Raw genomic sequence first — 22,943 nt, forward strand, 5'->3', positions numbered from 1 at the left:
CCAGTAGATGGCGGTAATGCGCCTAGTAAAGATAGCTTGCCAATTGTCATTAAAACACGAGTAAGAAGAAGTTACTCCTACGTCATCAAAGAGAGCCGCTTCTCAGATATGTGACGTGAGCCTGTTTTGGGGCTAAAAGTGACAAAAAGCAGCTTTATTACAGTCGCTCTCTGGTAACCACGAGCAGAAGAGTGAGTCTAACAATGTGTCAGGTGGAGGAAGACTACCGTGACGGACTGGAGCGCGTGGAGGTGCCCAGGTAGGTCGTCACGACTCGCGTCGCGAGAACACCGACCCGGGTCTAGCCGATCAGCTGTTATTGTCATGTCTCCCGTCCACGTGTGTTATCAGTGTGGAGAGTCGAGTGAATCCGTGGACTCGGGTCATGACACAAAGTGGGCAAGTGCCCCACGAACCGAGGCTCTTATTGGCCTCAGTGTTCGTCACTGCATGGCACCTGGGCTCGGTCACGTGGCAGACGACTTTTTAAGAAAGTGGCAGGCGGCGATCCTCCTGGTCGGTGTGTACACTGGAGCAAACTTGTGCCCTGATCTGGCTGTGGCAAAACGTGCCACTCTCTTCATATATGAAGGCAATCTTTATAGTCATACAATTATGATTTAAAAAGAAGAAGGAAAAAAAATGTTGAATTCATTGTCAAAGAATTGCAGATCCTATGTAGCCACTGTGGCGTCCTGATCACTTGACATTCTTTTATTTTGTAGTATAAATGTCATCATTCGCATGTGCCATAAAGTATGAATACACATAATCCAGAGGTACAACAATCGATAGATAGATTAGTAATCTGCTAGTAAATGAATCGTTAACTATTTATGATAATCGATTAATTGGTTTAAGCAGTTTTTTATGAAGAAAAGTAAAACTTCTCTGATTTCAGCTTCTTAAATATTAACCTTTTTTAAAAAACAACAACTTCTATTTCAATCTATGACGACAAACCTAAGTTTTTGGACAAAACATCAGTCGTGGGGTTTGGGAAACACGATTGACATTTTTTTAACCGTTTTTATGACATTTCATGGACCAAACAATTAATTTATTTATCTAGAAAAATAACCAATGATGAAAATAACCGTTAGTTGTAGCCCCTAACATAAACTTATGGATTTTCAACACGTGTTCTTCCTCCCCTTTCTCAGTGTTTCCAAGAAGTGTGTCAAATGCAAAGAGGCGAGTGCAGCTGTGGTCATCAGAGCAGGAGACACATACTGCAGGTAAGACACTCAGTGACACAGACTCAGGATACGACTAAAATAAACAGCATAAATACTCCAAAAAGAGATTTTACAGTCATTTAGTTGCAACTTGTCCAGGTTTCGCACCTGCTCCATATCTGACGTAGTAACACAAGGATACGGTTTGAACTCTGGGCCTGTCAGACTTTCTCCAGCTTTGTGGTCGGAGCTGGGGGTGTGGCTTACTTCACAGTCTTCCCGTGGCTTTAGAAGATGTTACTGTGTTAAACTGACTTTGCTGAAATCATTTCTCTGTCTGTGTCAGGGGCTGTTTCAAAGAATACTTTATCCACAAGTTCCGAGCCATGCTGGGCAAAAACAGGATCATTTTCCCCGGAGAGAAGGTGAGCGGTGGAGAGACTTTACTGATCTTGAGGAGGCGTGTGGGTGCCGAAAAAAGGGACTTCAGGGTGCATTCAAGTGCACCTTGTAAACTCAGAAGTCTGTACTTTAGCGGCCATGAAAGTTGCTTAATACAGGAAAAGTTTCCTTTGTTTTCTTAGTTCCTTTTTATTTTCCTTTCTTGACAAAACATGACAAAGATTACTTCTCTGCAATTCAATTTCTAAATGTGCTACAAACACACACAATCATTTCCATAAACTAAAAATGTGTGGTGTGCTGTGTGTATGTACATCAGCTCCATAACTGCGAGTTTTTTCTCTGCTTGTAGGTCCTGTTGGCCGTGTCTGGAGGTCCTTCATCCTGTTCGATGCTCAGTCAAGTCCGAGAGGTTTGTCTATTTGTCTGTTTATGTCTCGGTCAATCTTATAGTGTGTCGTCACAGTGAAAGCTTCTTTTTACATTGTGGTCAAGAAAAATTGTGTGGTGGTAGATTGTCCTGTTTTGTAAGAAGAACTTAGAAACCTCAAAATGAACCCCACGCCAGATAACTATACATTTTTCTCACATTGGTTGCAAAAAGTACGTCAGTTTCAGTTTGAAAACCTTTTTCCATTTTTCCTCCCAGGGTCTGAGTCTGAACGCTCACAAGAAATTGAGATTCTCACCTGGCATCATCTACATTGACGGTAAATTAAATGACTCTGGTGGATTCCAATTATTTCCATGACATTTCTCGACAAAATACTTTCCTCTGATTGTGTGTGTGGTTGTTCCCAGAGGGCGGTGTCGTAGGTCAGACTGTGGAGGAGAGACGGAGGACGGTGGCTGAGCTGCAGGCTATGTTCAAAGCCACCGGTTTCCCCTTTCACACGGTGGCTCTGGAACAGGTAGATGAGGACACGGGAAGTCCTGTGAATCCCCAGCAGGACGTTCAGCCCCTTTCTTACATGCACCTGAATCTGTGACACAATACTAATGCTGGCACAAAAGAAAAATATCTTGACTGATGGAAACGTTTCCTCCATTGTACTTTCAGGTTTTGGACCTTCCCAGTTCAGTGGTGGCGATGGCCCCATCGCCCTCGGAGCAGCCGGCCAGCAACTACAAAGAAGCCGTAGGTCACTTCCTTCAGAGTACCAGCAGCAGCCGTTCGACGCCACAGGACGAGGAGCAAACGTCACTGCCGGAGGTTCCGGAGGCCCACACACACTTCCTGCAGCAGCTGATTGGCTCGGCGAAGACACTGACGGCCAGACAGGACCTGCTGAACACATTAAGGTCGGACAGACGGGAGATCCTAAAGGACACGACTTCCGACTGTCTTGGATGTGGCTTCTGCATTTAGTTTTAAGTGTAACGAGAGATCTTCCTCTGACCCTCGCTACGTGTTCTCTCCAAAGGCAGCATCTGCTGGTGCACACAGCTCGTACTGAGGGCTACAGCAAAGTGATGCTGGGAGACAACTGCACCCGACTGGCAGTGAAACTGCTCACCAGCATAACGCTGGGCAGAGGAGCACAGCTGGCGCAGGACACGGTGTGTATGTGTTTCGATGACATGCCAGTGAGAAAAGAATGAACAGATGATATTAGATGTGTGTGTGTGTGTGTGTGTGTGTGTGTGTGTGTGTGTGTGTGTGTGTGTGTGTGTGTGTGTGTGTGTGTGTGTGTGTGTGTGTGTGTGTGTGTGTGTGTGTGTGTGTGTGTGTGTGTGTGTGTGTGTGTGTGTGTGTGTGTGTGTGTGTGTGTGTGTGTGTGTGTGTGTGTGTGTCCGTGTGTCCGTGTCCGTCCCCCCACAGGGTTTCTCAGATGCCAGGTACGGTGACATAACCTTGGTGAGGCCGATGAGGGACTACTCCGCCAAAGAGATCGCTTACTACAATCACATGTTCAGCGTGGCCTCTGTTTTCACACCGAGTCTGGACACTAAGGTGAGATCAGCCGACAGCGGTAGATGTGACCTGTAACGGTAGAGTCAGTGAGTCTTTCCTCCAAAGTTTTTAATGTTATTGAAATTATGTGAAGCCATAATCCGCCCCCGGATAATTCCATACCATCTCTCCAAACCCAGAAATTACTGCTCATTTAGAAATGTGACTAAAGTCCCTGTCAGATGTGGAATATGAAAATTTGCTGTGGTTGTGTGAATATTGTTGGACAAAAATGGCATTTCATCCATTTGAAATTAAATGTATAACAGTGTGAAGCCGTAAACAAGCCATTGTTGTTGCATCAGTCCATGCGCACTAGTATGAATGAACCAGTCTACTGTGATTCCATAAACTCAACTCAATAGTTTCGTTGGTGTCTGTCCCACAGACGACTGACAAAGCCAGTATCCAGCGACTGACAGAGAGCTTTGTCACTAAGCTGCAGGAAGATTTCCCCTCCACTGTCAGCACCATCTACAGGTCAGTGGGAAACTGTAAACATCTCTACTAAGGCATGTATTCTGCAGAAGGTGGATAGTGGACGCTGGACATTTTGGATACAGTCTGAACCACTACTTCTCTATTATTGTCCCGTAGGACCAGTGAAAAGCTGCAGACGACATGTCGGAGCTCAGCCAAAGCTGAACCCTCGGAAAAGTGTCTGCTGTGTGTGTGCGCCCTGGATACTGCTGTTGGTGAGTGTTGGCTGGAAAACAAGACTATTGGAGCAAGTGTTACAATGAGGACTGTAGAGTTAATTTTATTGAGCTTGGTGAGCTCATGAGGCCCACAGCAGGGCCGACCACAGTCAAACCACCGACAGAGGAAACTGTTTCTGTATTTAGCTTTTAAACCTTTGTAGTGTCTCCCTGAATCTCTACAGCTTGGAGTGTGGTTTCACTCCTATGTGTCAACTAGCCATTTTTAAAGCAGGCAGTGAAACCCCTCAGCAGCAGAAGACCTGGTTGGCTTCATCCTTGGTGAACAGTCCTTCATGAGTTTCCCTTCTTTCCTCCCCACTGCCTTTCGTCTCCCCCCGTGTCTTTCAGAGAATGCTTCAGCCTTTCAGGCCACACTGACGTCAGAGCAGCTCTCCCAGACTAAATATCCAGGAGCTGCCGGGACTGAGATCCCAAGACAAAACCCAGGTACAGTAAACGTCTCAAACCTCCACTCGTGCCTTTTGTATTTCTGCAGCCACTGTCTCTTACAAAATAAAATTAAAAAAGAATATTGAGGAAGTTCAGATACGAACAGATGTCTTCAGTGGAGTAGAGAATACAGATTTGCATTTGAGTGCCTCTCCAGCTGAGGTTAGGTATAGAGTTTTTACACTCAATCTTTATGGCGTAAAAAAACACAACAACTGTTTACTGTGTTTCTACCAGAATCAAGCGCTCCCTCTGGACAGTGCTGTTCCTCTGGAGGAGCAGAGGATTGTGGGAGAGCAGAGAGAGGTGGTGGAGGCTGTTGTTCCTCTGCCAAGTAAGTGTTCAGGGACTCACAGATTCTAATCAGGACTCATAATCCTGTTGTGTTTGTGTCAGTTCTCATTACATCATTTAATTGTGTGTCTGTTTTTTATCAGACCAATAAACGGTCATCTTCAGACTCTTCCTTCAGGCCGTCACTGACTTGTGTTGTTCTCACGTCACAGGGAACCCGAGACGACCGATCTGAAGAGCCTGTTGTGTTACAGCTGCCAGCTGACCCTCAAAGATATGGTGAGTGGAGGTTTACAGAGAATAACTTACAGACACTGTTCCTGTAAGTTATTTTAAAATGTTGTCGGAACACTGCTTCGTCATGTTTTGACCCACCCGGCCCGAAACCTGCAGTATTGTCTAAAAACCTGACCAGCGCATCACTACTGTACATGTTTGACTTGTAGGTCTCACGGCTCCCATCTGCTGCGTCACTCCTCCTGTAACTTCTTTTTTCCTTCAACAGTCGTCAGTGGAGCATCTCCCTCAGTACATCCTGTCAGAGGCTCAGAGGAGGCAAAGGAGGTGAGGAGAATATGAGTCCATGTCCAAGAATAACATCTAGTTTAAACAAGGCATAAAAATGGTGCCTTTCTCATCATTCTCTTGTCAGTCCAGCAATAATAATCGGTCGACACTGTGTGGCAAACAAACCAGTAACAGCAGGACAGCAATGTCACAAGTACCGTCATGTTTGGAACTAAGTTGTGTTCCGCTGTGTCGTGCAGGTCTCAGATGAGGGAGGAGATCAGTGAGTTCCTGCTGGAGGATGGTGAGGGAGGCGATTAGCAGCAGGAGGCTCCAAAGCTGAACGTTCACCTCCAGCAAGATGGCGCTAAAAAAATGAATTCCAACCTGCAGGCAGCAAAGGACTTTGAAGCATAACTGCTTAACAAGAATGAGTCCAGTTTCAGATAAAGATCCATGTGTTTGGAGATTTATCGGACACCAAAACAGTCTGTACAGGTTTGTAATTCTGACAAACAGGATTGTTCAATTCTAGAAAACCATCACTGCAGCAAATATTTTATCTTTTGTCATAAGGTCAATGGTAAAAATACAACATACGTGCCAGGAGGTGATCCTCCAGGAGTGTGTGTTCATTTCTATTTGTTTGGGCCTTTTAGAAACAGAACATATTAAAATATCTGTTTTCCAAGTCAAGGTTTTCTTACTCATTCATTCATTCTTTATCCTGATCATTAGCGTCAAACCAGAGACATCCAGCTGTTGTCCACACGGTGGTGTTCTCTAACTGCTGAGCTTTTATTATCCAACTGCCAGCAGCTTTTCCACAGCAGACATTTTCAGAAGCAGAAGTGGAAGGCTGCTGCTGTGACCTAGTGGCAGGTGTATTTCTGGGATCGAGGCCAAACCCTAATCCTCCATTTATTTTCAACCCTTTTATGGTGGGGGAACAGAAGATCACCATGATTTTGTGAAAAGAAGCTGTTTTTCTTTTGTAACAATGCCACACACTGACGAGGCAAGTTTTGAAAAGGCACAAACAGTTATTACTTCTTTCCGGAAACAGGAGTTCAAAAAGTAAACTGGTCATTACACACAGGAAAGAGCACCTTAATGTGAGCACTATCCGCAGTGTGTGGGCCATTTTACGAGGAATCGATCCAAACATAACACAACCAATCGTTACTAACAGAATGATGAGATTATAAAAATACTGAGTTTTGATTTTAGCCGAATGTTAAAGCAACCACAATAACCAGATATGGTCTCAAATACCAGACCTTTGACAGGCAAAAAAACCAAACACCCTGACCATGGGGTTTTCAGTTTAGGCTTGGAGATAACGGTAAAGTACAAGTAAATATCGGAAAGCCATGTTTGAAACTGAAAGCACAGATTTGATCAGGCTAGGAGTCATCAAGTTGCATTATGGGAAATGTTAGGATTCAGTGTTTTTGGAGTTGAAAGTCAGGATATCTTTGAAGCATTTATGAAAAAAACTAAATTGTGAAATGTTAGTGAGGAAGCAGCTGAGAGCAGGGGCTTGATTGACCTTTCAGGGGCCCAGGGACAAGAATGAGCCGAGGGCCCCTGTAGGAAGACTTTTATTCAGGAATATGCACCATGTCAATTTTGACACACCTTAATAATACAGGACCCACTTTAAGGCCATGATCATTTAATATTTTTGTCTTTAGTGGTTCATATTCCCAAACCCATCTGCAATTACACAAATGACCACGAAACCAAGAGACCCACAATGAATCCCCCCCAGTAACAACCAACCAGTCAGAGCAACTGTCGGGTGTGAGGAGGACGTAAGTTGTTCCTTGGCTACGTCTGATTGAAAAATATAATTCTTGATATTCTTTTTCAGTCACATACTGTTTTAACATCTACATTACCATTGTGTTATAGCACAGAGGGCCATTCAAAACTCAAGCCTGGTGAGATTTACTTCACATGATTTGGCCACATAATTTTCAATCATCACTGTTCTGTACACGTGCAGCATGTTGAACCATCGACACGTTGACAATTTTACAAAAATGATCTATATATCGCGACATCCAATAAGTTAGTGGAACACTGTATATTTTCTTTAAATCTACGAGGGAATAACAACGGGGAAAAATAAATTCAGTCGAGGGGGTGAGGACAGGGGCTCATGGGACACAAATGTCTGAGACAAATTAGGTAAGTGATGAGTCCAGCCCATCATTCCAGAGGCCAGTGACTCTTTATCTATTCAATCAATATATTCACTTTGTATTCAGTGTTTTTGTTGAGTGGTCTAGTTGTAAATGTTGCAAATACTGTGCCAACAGAGAACCAGCACTTAAACCCAAAATAATTTCAATGGTTGATCATAAAATGACTTCTTTTTTTTCCTCTCTACATTTGACCTGGACACGTTAAAATCAAACATTGGACTGTAATTAACGGTTGTATGTGTGTTTGTGTTGTGTATGCGGCACTAGCTGCCCCACTGGGGGATAAATTAAGTGTTTTAATTGAACGGAAATGAACTTTGGCTTTTAAAGTGTCTAAATGCAGCCATCACCAACGTAGCTTTTTCCAGAAACCCGATCGACAGTTCTCTCACCAACCTTATCTTATCGCCATTGCCCCCTGAACCCCGGGACACGTGGGCAACATCTCGTGAGGCATAAAATAACCTTAAAATGGCCCTTTACATCAGAAAGAGTCAAACAAACATGGTCGCTACAGAGCGTGCTGGTCACATTTTACAAGAGTGATGGATTTTCAAGACATTTGATTGACAGCTTTCTGTTGTTTAAAAAAAAAAAAAAAAAATCAATCAGCATACGGATGCAGACTCCAGCTTGGTTAAACCTACGATTACTTTCAGGTCTCCCGCCACATTGTCTCTCCACCTGGGTGCCGTGGGAGGCGTCAGGAGGGAAATTCCTCTTGTGTTTGACCTTTAAACCATCCGACCAATGTTCAATCTGACTTCCAGGGACGTTGTAGCCGCAGGCATCCAGCTGCCATCGCTCCCACCTGCAGCTGGACCGCGATTCCACTCCCAATAGTCTGTAGTGTACGGTGGTGGGATGAAAGTGCCCGGGCCGCTGTGGAGAAGCAACAGGAGACGTTTCATCCGCTCGATCCATTAGTGTATTTCTCCTTTCATGCGTGTCCTTGGCTGTAAGTCAAGAAAGGAGTGTCCCAGTGAAGCTTTCCGTGAGCTTTCCCCTCGGGCGTCTTTGCGATGCGCTTCAGATATCACTGTGTTCTGTCACAGCCGAACATAACCAGTCAGTATCTGTCGTGCTCTCGGCCGTGGATGTCCCGGGTCCATTTGATCATTGTCTCCGGCGATCGATAGAGGAAGATGAGTTTTGAGTAAAGTTCCTCCTCCAGCTCCAGCTCTCCGGTCTCGCGCACCTGAAAAGAACGGAAACTTCAATCTCGCAGAAAAAAATCCCACAAGTACAGTGAATGCATGTACAGTATGTGGTGTGTGTCAGTATTTTTAACGGTGCAAAACTAACCAGGAAGATGTCTGTGCAGAGCTTCAGGATGCGGTCCACACAGGGCAGCTCCTCGAACATGATGGAGTGCGAGATCTCGCTGAAGAAGCCGCGCACGAACTTCCCGATGACTAAGACCACGGACACGTACAGACCCATGATCCTGGAAGGAGGTGTTAGAAAGGATGAAGTGTGTGTGTGTGTGTGTGTGTGTGTGTGTGTGTGTGTGTGTGTGTGTGTGTGTGTGTGTGTGTGTGTGTGTGTGTGTGTGTGTGTGTGTGTGTGTGTGTGTGTGTGTGTGTGTGTGTGTGTGTGTGTGTGTGTGTGTGTGTGTGTGTGTGTGTGTGTGTGTGTGTGTGTTTTTTTCTTACCCATATCCAGCCAGGAAGCCCAGGCTGGGCGGACTGACTTTGTCATTGAATATGACCATGGGCAGAACTCCACATGAAGCGGGGGCGCAGCCCGCGATGGCGATGTCCCACCACTCCTGATTCCTGCTGTCGTTCAGTGACCCGTCGCTCATCAGGGACAGGGTTATATTCAGGTAACCAGCTTCATTATCTACAAGACAGGAAAAATCAGCTGGGTTTGTGGACATTTTGTTTTGCAGAACTGTTTCTCTGTACTATGCTTGGAAGAGAAAGCTGCCGTTGACTCATTTAGGTTGTTCCGTCCATGACAAGCTCTTCTGAACCAGGAAATGATTGTACCTACTTCAAAGATATTCATAACTACGGTAAACGCTGACCTTTAAACAGTTGACCGACGGGTTTGGCTTCAGCTCCGTTGGGAGCACGGATGTAGTTGGGGAACATATTAGGAACAAGCCTGGGAAAGAGAGAGAAGACATCGTCTTCAAGACACAACTAAACATATTCAATAAAAAACAGAAAGTTATTCACATTTAAAACATCCGTCCAGAGAGTGAACCTACACGGGCTCAGTGCGATTGCCGACCAGTAGCGAGGCCAGATCTGCTCTGACTGGGTTGCTGGGTTCCAGGTCTATAGAGTATTTGTCGAAGGTGTGTTCCACCGTCCCTCCTTTACCAAGGTCCCTGTCACAGAAAAACCTACAAGTTAGCTTTTAGAGTTTAGAAAACGATCAAAGATACAACACATGTGTCCAGTAACGGAGGGAAACGTTTTCACCTCTGGAAAGTCCAGGCCAGGCGTAGTGTCAGGTCGACGGGACTTCCGAGCAGCTCTTTAATGACTTCCTGTCTGCTGGGGGGGCTGATCCTCCAGACGGATCCCGAGCTTCCTTCGATCATGGACGTCACGATGTCCTCGTAGCTGTAGAGGGTGATGAACTGCATGGCTACCTAAAAGGCACACACAAAAAAATAAAAAAAATAGGTGTACAGAATGGATGTCGGTAAAGAATATTTACGCTTTGATGAACAGGTGACGACAATGACAATCGAGGTAAAGAAAGAAAACAGCTTTGTAATAATTAAGCAGTTACTTGAAAAAGACGGATCGTAACAATACATTCAGACAAGGGAATATAAACCAAAACTGAAAGCTGTATTTTTACCGCATTGTCCCCAAACTTCTGAGTGAGTTGTTCGTATTCGGCCTCCGTGAAGGGCTGGATGGACTGCTGCTGCACGCTCATGGTGAACAGGGGCTGGATGTACGTACGAGGAGATCGAACAAAAGGATTTATTCATTAACCTTAAATAATCACCGTGTATTGACTGTATGTCGATTAAATTTAAAACCCTGCAGATAGAATAGAATCATGAAAATAACTCATCTGCATTCACTCCATTTGTCTAAGCAATTTTGTCAATCCCCAGAATATGTAGTCAGTTAATCCAAACAATTACTGCATTTTTATTTTATTTTAAGAGAGTAGAACAGTAGAAAATACAGCAACATTAGATATTGATTACCTCGTATCCTCCGAGCTTGACCGTCACTGTAACATCGATCGGGTGGTTGACCACGCCCACCACCGATCGGACCAGGGAAATGAAGAGCAGCGGGAACCAGATGATGCAGATCAAGAAGAAGATGATGAGTCCGCCCATGCCGTACTTCACTATCTTCTTCTTCTTCTGCCCTTTAGGCTGTGGGTATTTCTGAAGGAGGAAAAGTTTTGGGGTTTGTGTTGCAGCTTTAAAAAAGAGTTTCTCTCTTCAAGAAAACATTTGTTGTTGCCGCTGTCTCTCATCGTCACTTCATACCTTCTCTGTCTCGCGGCTGCATTTGATGATGAAGATGTTGGCGTAAATGTCCTCCACACACATCCAGTTTGACAGGGACAGAGTTGTGTCAGTCCAAACCCAGTCCATCACCGCTCGCAGCTCCACCAGGAACGGCACCAGACGGAACCTACACACACACACACCCACACACACACAGCTCATTATTTATTTTACAATCAAAAAGTTGAAAAAAAACTTTTGACTCCAAATATTCATTCCAATAAACGGCACCAAGAGCTGCAGACTCGCTTCGCGTCCGTACCCTTGGAATAGGAACAGGTTGAGGTGGTTGTATTTCTTGGTGAGGAAGTTGCCGAGGATACGGGTGGGGTACCCACAGCGGATCTGATAGGCTGACAGGCCGAAGTAAATGCACTTGACAAAGTACCAGAGCTGGGCCACAAAGTTCTGATTGAACTTCCTAAAACAGGGAGAAGGAGAGATGGGGAAGGATTAAAGCTTATCATATCTAATATATCGAATAACACAACTTTACTCTAAATTCACTGATTTTGCCAATTGGTGAATTGATAATTCATCACGGAAACAATACAGTAAATGTAAGATTTGATTTAACTCCACCTTTCAGTGACAGCAGGCAGGATGAAGAACATCCACAGGTGGATGCCAAACACAAGGATCACCTGGAGGGAAGAAACACAGGGGTGATAAGGAAAGTAAAACAAAAATGATCAAATACGTAGACGTCAGAAAAACACATAAATTTGTAAGTTCCAAAAAAATGAACACGTCACCATAACAAATATTGCAGGGAAGTCACATAGTTTTGTGTTACACAAAGTTACAGATGAACCTTTCCAGGAAGTACATTTGTGTGTACATATACAAGGAATTCTGAAAAATCCACCACCTATAACGCTAATCACATGTGATTAAGTGGGACTGAACCTGGAAGATGAGTTTTCCCAGGACGGCCTTGCGCAGGTACAGGGCTCTGTCGATGATCATGGTGCTGAACTGGATGAGCAGCATCACCAGGAACGCCTCGGGAACCTGGTCCTCCGACAGACTGGAGGCGATATCAGCCGCTGCGCTGTGTTTCTGAAGGACGGACATGCTGGTCGTGAGAGATTTTCTCGCCTGAATATTATCTTTCAGATATGAAAGGTCTTCTTCGATTTTGAAATTTTTATTTGCTTCTGCTCAAATGCGATGTGGCCAGCACCTTAATCTTAATATTGTGACGGCCGACCAAATGCAGAGGAGAGAGTGTGTGTGTGTGTGTGTGATTTCTTTCTTTCTTTCTTTCTCGTTGTATATTCTGTTTTCAATCATATAAATTGGTGATATTCAATGATAACCCTAACGATTACAAAATCACCACTTCCCGTCCATCTCTCACCCCAAAAGCCCAAAAGCCGAAGACGACGATGATGAAGTCGATGACGTCGGTCAGGAACATGAGGGCGTAGACGTCGGTGGCCGCCCGATACTCAGCCTGGAGAATATCGCTGAAGAAGCCCTGAGCCGGCCCGTAAACGCTCTGAACGCTGCGGAGGAAAAAACACACATGTAATAGTGGACACGTGAGTGATGCAATACTGATAAATGTTCTTTATCAGCACGTGGAGACTTCACAGCACGTCTGTACCCCGACTCACCCAGAGAGGAAGACGTGTTTGATCTTGTTTCCCGCGGCCAGTAGCCTCTGAGTGGCCGCCTCCCTCCTCCTGCCTTTCTTCTTCTTCTTGGCCGGTTCCTTGCTGGGATCTGGGCTCTCGGCCGCGGGCTCCACCGGGACGGGCGGAACTGGGACCGAGGAGGAATTCAAACCAAAAAACCCCAAAAGAGAGAACGAGAGAACCTCATTGACAGCAGATTTCAATGCCACATTTGGTATTCGGAACTGAAGTGACACAGTTGCGAAGCTTCCTACAACTAACACAACTACCTAGTCCACACACGGAGGAGCCACAAACCTTTGCCGCGCTGCTGCTTGGCTTGTTTACTTTTCCTGCGGAAGCGGATGCTGCTGCTTTTCTTTGGGGCCTCCTCGATCGCCCGCTCGTCGTCTCCCTCCCCAGTCGGTGTGCTGGGAGGCTCCGGCGCGTCCTGTTCATCCTTTGACCCGACGGGTGCTGCTGGTTCCGCCTCAGAGACTTGTGGTGTGGCAGCAGCAGCAAAGCTGGCGTTCAGTTCAACGCTGTCCACACTTCCCTACATTGATAGACAATGGGTTTTAAAAAAACGAGGAAAGGAGAACCAACAGTAACCCATTGCGACTAGTATCAAGTAAGTACACCAACCTTTTCAAACTGGTCCTGTTGGGTCACTTCCAGGTTGTCCAAGGTGGATGTGGATGTAACTCTGCCTTCTTCCTCCTCTTCTCCTCCTCCTCCTCCTCCCTCCTGCCTCCTTCCATCTTCATCTCCTTCAGCACCAGTTTTTCCTTCATCCTTACAACTTTCTGGTGAGGGGCTCTGCTCCTCCAGGGGGCCCTCGTGGTCCCAGAGACCATACCGCTGTAAAACACACACACACACCAGTCATCTCCACGGCTGATATCAAATAACAATATTACTTATTTAATCATTTTAAACCTTCTATAACATCCCTTTTCATGCATTCTAAAGAAATATACTATTTCCCTGTTTCTCTGTATTGTATTTTGTAACCACACTTATATTTACCTAAGTTTGAATTCATCATATAGTGAATATACTTGCTGAGTTGTAAATACTCAACTATTTTTCTCATACGATATCACTATGATGTTATTGGGGACAGTCTAGTGCAAAGTAGGTACAGTATAGAGTAATTTGAAGTGGGACGTGGTGAATTATGCCGTTGTTGCTTTCATCCTGTGCCACGAATCTACAAACTAGTTGTCGAGCGCAACCGTCACTGTGACGATCACTGTGAACGCTGACTGACCATGAGCAGGGATCTGTGGAAGAACAGAACCAGCAGCTGCAGGAGGTCGTATTTGATGTAGTTGTCGGTCTTCTCCAGGCCCAGGATGCGGGGCGGGAAGAAAGGCTTGTCTTCGTTCAGAGTCATCTCATAAACACTGTTCCAGGGGAAGAATCCAAACTGGAACAGGTACTTCACCAACACCATCACCTGGAAGGCAGCAAGAAAAAAAAACTGCCTTGGTTTTTTCGGGAAAAGAAAAACACGCGCGGAACACGCCTCTCGGTGTTCATATACCTCTGTGTAGACTATAGCGGTCATCCAGAACTTCTTGGTTGGTCTGGGAACGGCCAGCATCGCCCACAGGAACACCAGGATGGGCAGCACCAGCGAAATCACCGAGGCACTGGCCACGTTGTTCAGCACTATGATGAAATAGCAGACGAGCTCCGAGTTGGCCGCCAGCAGGTTGTGCATGGCGAACAGCAGCTTCAGCAGGCGGTTCTGGTCGGTGTAGAACTCCCGGCTCTGTTCCAGCTCCTCGATGAAGAACTGCCTGCACAGAGAGAGAGAGAGAGAGAGAGAGAGACAGAAGGGTAAGGTGGGGGGGGGGGGGGGGGGGGGGGGGGGGGGGGGTGGTTCACAGCCATTTGTGAAAACCTTGTGGTTGGTCTTCGGCTCGTGCGCGTCCACAGTATCTACCTGTCTCCCAGCAGCTCGCTGGCCGTTCTGGAGTATCTGTGCTGCTGCTTGGACGACTCTGGTAGCAGCTCCATGCTGCTGCTGGATGGGGGTTCAGGACTCAACAGATTCCCCGTGCTGTGGCGCCTCGGCCTGGGGGTGCACCGGCCCGACACGCGGCTGCTGTCCACCTCCAGGAAGCTGAGGGAGTGATTCAAAGGGGGACAAAGGTGAATTTTTCGTAACGATATCCTGAGCGGGTGGTGCCCATCATCCACATGTGGCTGGTAAGCAGAAGACACAAGAGACAGACACAACCTCGTCCACACTGACCTGTATCCGGTGAAGTTTTCCGCATCCGTCTCGTCCAAACAGCTCTCCAGCGTGGGACTGTCGCTGTCCATCGACAGCTGGTCGTCGGTGGAGTCCGCCGTCGTGTGATGCTGCCAGTCAAAAACGGAGACGGACGCGAGTTTGCGTGTGTGCGTCTGTGTTTGCCGAGTGTGTTCAATTCCCCCCCCAAATGTCTGCGCTGTGTTTACCTGCTGTATCTTGTGTATGATGAAGTAGCGCTCGTTGCAGAGAACGGTGGACGTCTCTCTGTACTGCTTGGTCAGCAGGTTGAGCCACTGAACCAGCCCGTCCACCATGGCCAAAACGATGGCCCACAGGAAGCGCAGGATGTCCAAGATCCTCTGGACCATCTCGCCGTGACCTGCGGCACACGAACAGACAGACAAGGTGAGTGGTGGTGGGCACGAGATACTAACTTTGAGTTGAGTAAGTTAACTTCCTCCGGTGTGCAAACATTTGAAGAGTGGACACTGTGACTTTCGGGGCTATTTTCTAAATTTAAGTACTAAAATAACATGGACCAAAATACTCAATACCCAAATTTCTACTTGTACTTACTTATAAAACATGGTTTACAGTGACAGCAGTAAGACAGATGAGAGGAAGATGTGGACCTACCAGACTCCTGTTCCTCCGCCACCTCCCCCTGAACCACGGGGTCCTCGAACACATCGTCCCCAGAACCTACACCTACACACACACACACACACACACACACACACACACACACACACACACACACACACACACACACACACACACACACACACACACACACACACACACACACACACACACACACACACAAACACACTTGCATTCATTTGGTGCATTTGGATGTTTCAATAATTCTCTTTCCTTCTCATCATGTCCCAGGTTATCATACAAAACAATCCTCAGTTAACGTTGACTGGCATCCAGCCATCTCCTCTGTGGGGAGAAGCCAGCAACAATCCTTCCTCCCGGGCACGATCATATCTCGATTCAGTGCGTGTCACTGGGGGACAGCAGCGCCCGGCTCCACCACAGTGATAAATGATGTGAGAAAAATCGAACCTATCGCGGAGAAAGCCGCCTGTTGCTGTGAGTCCAGTCTTTGTTGTCTCTCTTTCTCTTTCCTCTCCATCCTCCGCAACTGTCGCTGGCGCCTCTGGCGGTCTCTCAGAGCCGCTTTCACACTGGTCACCCACGCCTGGTACGCCAACTGGGACGAGAGAGAAAAACTAGAGTCAGCAACACAGTGTTGTAGATATGATATACACGAGTGAGTATATTCAGCGCGTCTGACCTGACAAGCCGTCTGTTTCTGCGGCTTCTGTTCTTCAGACTGCAGATCCTCCTCATCCTCACTGTCTGATTCAAACAGGTAGTACTCTCCTGAGTGGAGCACTGCGAGTAGGAAAGTATTACACGTCACCTCACCACATGGAGATCATCAGGAGAAACACCTCATTTCTTCCACTCGTTTTTTTCCCCCGATTTGGGATCAAACCCAGTGTTTGTCAAACCTGTAGCGTGGTCCAGCCACGGCCGGTGCCACTCCTTCTTCTTGGACTTCTTCTTCTCTGACTGCGTCTCTGGAAGCAGACGAGGGAAGGTTTGGTTTGGAGCAAGTGTCGCAAACGGGACAAATATACCGACGGCCTCTCTAGACTTTTAGATTTTTACTCATGATGGAATTCTAAACTACTGAGATCGCCAGGGTGGCGCTAGAGAAGAGGTCGCAGGGAGGTCGCACAAGGCCCCAGTGTGTCCATCTTTATAGAAACATGAATATACTCAGTGGATTTCATGGAACATTGTCTGTCAAACTAGCAAGAAAATCTTTATGAGGTGAAAATAAGTTTATCGATATAGAACCTTTCAAAACTAAATATACAACAAAAAAATAAACAATATGTCAGGGTTGTGAGTCTGATCAGCTTGTTTTGGATTTCTTCTTTTCCCTCCAGCTCAAACACTGATTCATGCCCCTTAAAGAAATGTGTGTATTGTCAGTAAAATGAACTCAAGTCCCAATGAGTGCTATGTGTTTTCTGAAGAACAGTACAGTTTGATTCACTGTCACACATGAAGTACCGGTGTCTCCACTTTGATGGTATTTTCAGATCAGCTGAAGGAAAGAACGAAGGGGGAAAAAAATGAAATGTTGGAAAAACATAAGGAGGTCAGCATGGAAAGAACAAAAGAAAACAGGAACAAGGAAAGATAAGAGCAAAAGATACAGAAGAAAATATTATTCTGCTAAGTGACTACAGCCATGAAAAAAAGTGCAATATTCTCTCTGAAAGTCAAAAACAAGACTTCGTGCAGGGGTCAGTGTTTTCAGAATACACCCGGAGGAGTAAACCGGTGAGTCCTACCAGCCGTCGGACTCTCGTTGGCGTCTTCACTTGTTTTGTGTCCTTCTCTGTACTTCTGCTGCTTGGAGCGAATCCTCTGCATCCTGAGAGAAGAGGTTCCGGAAAAGGGAGAGCAAGAACAACAAATACAAAACAACAATATTACATTCTCTTGAGAAGAATACAAACTGAATATGAATTAAAAAATGGTGCACGTACTTTTTATGGTGCAACAAAAAATGGCAACATGTTCCGTCATGTTGTGTTTATTGTAATATGCAGCATGTGTCCAAAAAATGTGTGTGCCCCCCCTGTTCCTAAACCATTGTGAACTTTTTGCCTCGGTCTATTTTTTCTGGTTTGGGCCGCTTCCAATCAATCTTATGCAGCACACAATCATATCCTGTTCAAAAATGTCAACAGGATTGGTTCGTGCCTTTCCTGCCCCGACAAGACAATGAACCTTTGCACACTGCCCGCTCCATTGAGAAATGAGAAAAAAATTGTTCCGGCTGCACAGAGCGCTGCTCCCCTCGACGCGTCCAGCACCTTCGTGATGAACTGGGTAACCGACCGCGCCAAATCTAATCTCCAAACATCAATGATGGATCTCATTAATGCCCACTGTGTTGGAAAAAACGTTTCCACATAAGGGTTGAGTGTTCATGTATCATGGATTTTTGGATTTGCAATTTATCTCAAACTAGAATGGCACTCAGTAAGTAGAGTGTATAACGGCCTACTCAACTTAAATCAAGCCTCCCCAAATCATACACTCAAATAGAAGAAAATGCCCCATCTTGCAATGTTTAAGAAAGTGATAAAACATTCCTGGATCCATCTCTTTATCCAGATCCATGCTAAAATTTAGTGGTTTTACAACTGACAAACAAAACCAGTTGGCAGCGGTAACTATCCAAAGTTCTTTATGATCTTTCACCTAAAAATATAAACCTCATGGTGGCGCCAGAGGAAAAATCCAGGATTGGTCAGATTGGCCGACAGAGCACCACAAAACCTCCCTCAGGCCAATGCTGCTCGTACGCCTAAAAACCTTTAGCTTCTCTCCAACCAGGGGTGAAGGCGACTCGACCACACACTCATGTTTAAGAATGTCACCATCCACCTCTCCATGTCTACTCGTTCTTTGACACCGCCGTTCTGACGCCGCTCACGCCCACTCTACAGTGGGGACACTTACGATCTCTTGAGCTGTGACAGAGACTTCTTCTCAGCTTGTTGGTGAAACTTAATGTTCTTCACGATACTGGCTCTGAAGAGCTCAAACCCCCTGGAAGGAAAAGAAAAGGAAAGAGTTGTCATTGCACTTATCAGCAAAGTAACCTGGAGAGTCGGGACAATTGGGATCTTCTGTCACATCTGAAAACCCGTCCTTGAAAACGTTCTTACTCATTTCGTCAGCTGACTCACTGCAATTTCTCTTAGCTGCATCATTGCACACTGAAGACACGCAGACTGCAAACTTCCCAAATCACGTCGCGCACACTGTGCTTTTTTACCTTGAGGCCTGTTTGGCAGAAGCCTGCAGCTCTGCGGTCACGTGCAGGAAGTAGAAACTGAGGAAGACCCGCCTCTGCAGCAACAGGCAGAGAAAGCAGATACTGTCCCACATGATGCCGGCCTCCTCCACCGGAAGGCTGCAGGTCTTATCGCTCACCGCTTTCGCTGTCGGGAAACCGAAACATTCAGTGAAGCATACTAAAATAAAAATAAAAAAGTGTCAGGTGTGACTCTCTGATAAAACGGCATGTGGAATGTTTTACTTTTGATCATTTCAAAGATATGACGTTACAGAGCGTTTCCTTCATAAACTAAACATCCCACATCCCCTATAAGACACAATGCAATGATACATTATTTTAGATTCAAGTTTACTAATCAAAGATTCCTAATGTATACATGTTGTAGTATCATCATCATCATTGTTAAACCACGTACGGTCATAATATCCTTTGACGGTGCAAACCAGGCTGAAGAGCTGAATCACCCAACAGAAGCCCTTCTGCATCTCAAATACAAACACACACGCCAGGATCTGAAACACACACACACACACACACACACACACACACACACACACAGTTCAGCGTCTCCAGGTCACGTCACTGTTCACAGATTTATTTTCATGGTTCGGTCATAGTTGTACGATAAAAGTCTGACTGTAGTTAGAGATGTCAGGAGGCCTCCTAAGTCAATAAGACTTGCTGTTTGGTGCAAAATCTTATTTCATTTTATTAAATAATACATGTAATAATAGATAAATGTCTCCTAGCAGCTTTGAAGAAGAAACTCTTTCCCAGGAACTTCAGGCACAATTCTAAGTTACTCCTCACAGAAATATATATTTTTTTAAATTGGTGTAATTTTATCATCTCTTTGCACAAAATAACAATTCACCTGTTGCCTGATTGTTTGCTGAGATTTTACAGTTTTTGGACGTGTCTTATTTTAAGAATTTTCATTCACCATTAATAAAGTTGGTTTATCCGTATACATCCTAATGACAATATTCATATTTACCTTATACCTGAGGCGTGAGTGTGGGTCGGTTTAAACTTTGTGATGTTTGTTAGTCCCAGTGATACGCTTAATTAAGATTTGTTAAAATGGCCCCCCGGCTCTTCTCTCTGAAATACTATTATTAGTATTTCCATGGTGTCACAATAACCAGCTCAGACAGAGCAGAATCGTCACGTGATTGGCTGATGGCATATTTATTAATCACAACATCCTTTTTGAAACTAGCACCTTGATGAGCTTCACACTTACCGATAACATATTTTTAGATATGATAACTGCCACGTTGTAGATGATGAGACAGTCCCACAGGGCGAGGCGGGTCCTGGAGGGTTTGACCAGCAGCTGGGTTCCGAACAGCAGGAAAAAGAAGCAGGCGAGCAGGTAGCCCAGTCCGAACACGGAGATCCTGGTGGCCCCGGTGACGAAGACCACCGACAGCACAAACCAGAAGAGGTAGCGAAACACCAAAACCTTCGCCATGTCCAGGTAACTCCTGGAAGGGGCGACGGGGAGAGAGAGAGACTTCACGTTCAGAAGAAGCTTTTACACTGAGAGGCGGAGAGTGTGACCAACAACAGTGATTCAACCAACCAATAACAGACAGGCGGACACAGGCTGCGTTTACCTGCAGTTGATGAAGTTGGGTGCAGGGTTAAACAGTCGACCTTCCATCGGCTCGGGGTCGTCTTTGTTCTCTCCCGCCGGAACCATCCACTCCTCCGTGTGCTCACACTCAAACACCTTCCACTGCTGCGACGCACATATCAGCAGCACAAAGTCCGCTGTGGACACACACACACACACACACACACACACACACACACACACACACACACACAGACACACAAAAAAACCCAAAAAGCATTGTTGGGGCAGCATTGTTCATGTACATTTCAACAGCACACAGAGTCACGTCACACTCACCACTCTGCTGCTCGCACACAAATATTGTTGTAATTCCTCTTCTTCGAGTTTAATGAATGAATGAATGAATGAATGAACACAGAGACACTGACCTATGAGGTTTTTGGAGTTCGGCACGGTGAAGAAGTCCGGCAGAAAGATCCATTTGATGAGCGCGGAGTTCATCAACACTGGAGTGTTCCAACGCCATGGGTAGTCTGCGGGACGGCCACAGGCCGGTACAGGTCAGTAGGCGGGAGGCATATCTTAAGTTTGCTCTACACAATATTCACTGAATATGAGATGATTTCACTTTGTGACCACAGTACGAAAACACCAAAACCCCAAATTGTGCAAATATTTGACCACAATACAATAAGGTGAAGTGTTTCTATTATTCCGTGCCTATAAATGGGATGAACAAGGCTTTTTGATAGTGTGCAGCCTGGGGGTAGGGGTTTGTAAAAAATATTATCTACTAAAGGAGACTTGAAAGACAAGAAACAAAGTCTAGGAAACACTGGAATATGAACAGCATGATATCTCAGCTTTTTAAGAGGACAGATGAAGGACACCCTCAAATACATTGAGAACCAAAAGCTACATGACCTCAGCTTCTCCAAAAGCTGCCGTTAGATTGTACTGATAGATGAACTGCATCGGATAAACCAGGAACCCAACTTCACACCAGGAACTCACCTATACAGAGAGCGGGCGGCATGCCCACACACAGCAGGTACTGGTAGATCATGAACACGGACAGGAAGAGACAGTATCGGGGCCAGATCCCGGCAATGGCTGCGCGCCGCCGCTTCACCAGGATGGCAACCAACCAGCAGCCATGGATTATCACCAGGAAGTTCATCCGCTGGCCAATCACATTCACCGTCATCAGGAAGCAAATCTTTCAAAAAGAGAGAGAGGGGAGGTTTTTGAGATTAAAATGAAATACAAACCCTGGAACAGTCTACCAGAGAAACCCATTCACATTTCATCTTCGTTCCTAGTGATCTTCCCAGGCTACGGTACCTCCAATCCAAACTTGTAGAAGGTGTAGTTGAGCAGGTACTTGATGCAGGACAGGAGGCCCTGGTCCAGAGTGTCTCTGGTGGCGGCGGGGAACAGGGCCGGAATGGTGGGCGGAGATCGCTGGAGCTGACGGTAGTGATGAGCCTGGTGCCGGTACACTGTCGCCTCAAACACCAACAGCATCAACACTATTAAATGGTTCTGCAAAAGAGAAAAAAGGAGAAAAAAACATTCAGGATCCAAAGCACTCAACATATAGAAGAAGGAAAACACTTATGGACACACATATTGAACCCACCTTGCTGTATCCCAGTACGGTGGCGTCTTTCCGGATGCCAAACCAGTTGGCTGGATCCACTGGATCCTTATACAGAGAGGAGTTCACCATCTCCTCTGGCAACAGGTTGGTTTGATTTATCAAAGGCTGTGAGGAAAAGAGGAGAGAATCAAATTCACAAGGGGAGATAACTAAGACCTTGCAGAGCAAAGGTGTTCATGCGTGTCTTACCAGGCTACAGTTACTGGAGTACTCGATGGGGTTGACGACGCTGAGCTGGTAGAGCATCTTGCACACGATGATGACACACACCCAGACCGTGGACAGGCAGGAGGCCATGGGCCTGAAGCGGCCGTAGGGCATCGCCAGAGACCACAGCACCACCAGCACCAGGTTCATCACGGACGGCTGTGGAGAGAGAGAGAGAGAGAGACAGGAAAGAGGATGACATTTAGACCACAAAGCGACCATTCAAATCCGTTCCAAGAGCTTCGCGTCAAGGTCCTTTGCACACAGCAAATTCTAGAAACCGCTAACACGATAAGATCAGTGTTCTATTTTACCTCTTCAAGGGCCACCCACACGGAGAAGAAGGCCACCATCTTGAGGATGTGGAGCTCCAGGAGCCTCCAGAGAAACACTTGAACTTTGGTCAGGTTGTCGTAGAATCTCCTGGACAGCACCAGCAATCTGTCCATCACCAGACCCCACTTACTGGGCCCCAGCTCCTCTTAACAAGGGGGG

The 22,943-nt window shown here is 45.9% G+C and overlaps 2 protein-coding genes across 7 annotated transcripts in view; one reads left to right on the forward strand and one right to left on the reverse strand.

The window, feature by feature from the left end:
• Positions 1-65: 65 nt before the first annotated feature.
• On the forward strand, positions 66-6,182 carry ctu2 (cytosolic thiouridylase subunit 2 homolog (S. pombe)). 2 transcript variants are annotated; one of them, XM_035607033.2, is made up of 16 exons: positions 66-259; positions 1,164-1,238; positions 1,525-1,603; positions 1,933-1,992; positions 2,230-2,290; positions 2,382-2,491; positions 2,641-2,882; positions 3,005-3,140; positions 3,403-3,534; positions 3,923-4,014; positions 4,132-4,229; positions 4,584-4,682; positions 4,923-5,019; positions 5,192-5,258; positions 5,485-5,543; positions 5,747-6,182. In XM_035607033.2, the coding sequence occupies exons 1-16, from the start codon at positions 204-206 to the stop codon at positions 5,805-5,807; spliced, it is 1,524 nt and encodes a 507-aa protein (XP_035462926.2). In that variant the 5' UTR covers positions 66-203; the 3' UTR covers positions 5,808-6,182. The 2 variants fall into 2 exon arrangements, with proteins under 2 accessions (XP_035462926.2, XP_035462927.2); XM_035607034.2 differs by lacking the exon at positions 66-259 and adding an exon at positions 361-520.
• Positions 6,183-7,029: 847 nt separating this feature from the next.
• The window catches only part of piezo1 (piezo-type mechanosensitive ion channel component 1), a 52,129-nt gene continuing 36,215 nt past the window's right edge, over positions 7,030-22,943 (reverse strand). For 3 of the 5 annotated variants that reach the window (XM_047334752.1, XM_035607020.2, XM_035607018.2), the window contains 37 exons: positions 22,763-22,929; positions 22,431-22,607; positions 22,221-22,346; positions 21,923-22,123; positions 21,593-21,797; positions 21,007-21,111; positions 20,616-20,772; positions 20,240-20,483; positions 19,409-19,505; positions 18,970-19,135; positions 18,651-18,740; positions 17,471-17,553; positions 16,616-16,684; positions 16,396-16,496; positions 16,164-16,311; positions 15,726-15,797; positions 15,296-15,468; positions 15,087-15,196; positions 14,775-14,954; positions 14,370-14,628; positions 14,094-14,282; positions 13,466-13,681; positions 13,139-13,376; positions 12,821-12,992; positions 12,562-12,709; positions 12,108-12,260; positions 11,781-11,842; positions 11,461-11,619; positions 11,178-11,325; positions 10,884-11,072; positions 10,523-10,615; positions 10,135-10,307; positions 9,918-10,040; positions 9,732-9,811; positions 9,355-9,544; positions 9,005-9,146; positions 7,030-8,897 (listed from right to left, as the gene is read on the reverse strand). In XM_047334752.1, coding sequence (XP_047190708.1) covers positions 8,769-8,897; positions 9,005-9,146; positions 9,355-9,544; positions 9,732-9,811; positions 9,918-10,040; positions 10,135-10,307; positions 10,523-10,615; positions 10,884-11,072; positions 11,178-11,325; positions 11,461-11,619; positions 11,781-11,842; positions 12,108-12,260; positions 12,562-12,709; positions 12,821-12,992; positions 13,139-13,376; positions 13,466-13,681; positions 14,094-14,282; positions 14,370-14,628; positions 14,775-14,954; positions 15,087-15,196; positions 15,296-15,468; positions 15,726-15,797; positions 16,164-16,311; positions 16,396-16,496; positions 16,616-16,684; positions 17,471-17,553; positions 18,651-18,740; positions 18,970-19,135; positions 19,409-19,505; positions 20,240-20,483; positions 20,616-20,772; positions 21,007-21,111; positions 21,593-21,797; positions 21,923-22,123; positions 22,221-22,346; positions 22,431-22,607; positions 22,763-22,929 — 5,534 coding nt within the window. In that variant the 3' untranslated portion in view covers positions 7,030-8,768. The remainder of the gene's footprint in view (positions 8,898-9,004; positions 9,147-9,354; positions 9,545-9,731; positions 9,812-9,917; positions 10,041-10,134; positions 10,308-10,522; positions 10,616-10,883; positions 11,073-11,177; positions 11,326-11,460; positions 11,620-11,780; positions 11,843-12,107; positions 12,261-12,561; positions 12,710-12,820; positions 12,993-13,138; positions 13,377-13,465; positions 13,682-14,093; positions 14,283-14,369; positions 14,629-14,774; positions 14,955-15,086; positions 15,197-15,295; positions 15,469-15,725; positions 15,798-16,163; positions 16,312-16,395; positions 16,497-16,615; positions 16,685-17,470; positions 17,554-18,650; positions 18,741-18,969; positions 19,136-19,408; positions 19,506-20,239; positions 20,484-20,615; positions 20,773-21,006; positions 21,112-21,592; positions 21,798-21,922; positions 22,124-22,220; positions 22,347-22,430; positions 22,608-22,762; positions 22,930-22,943) is intronic. The other 2 variants (XM_035607019.2, XM_035607021.2) reach the window with 2 other exon arrangements.

The sequence above is a fragment of the Scophthalmus maximus genome, chromosome 10, assembly GCF_022379125.1.
Source record: "Scophthalmus maximus strain ysfricsl-2021 chromosome 10, ASM2237912v1, whole genome shotgun sequence".
NCBI lineage: Eukaryota > Metazoa > Chordata > Actinopteri > Pleuronectiformes > Scophthalmidae > Scophthalmus > Scophthalmus maximus.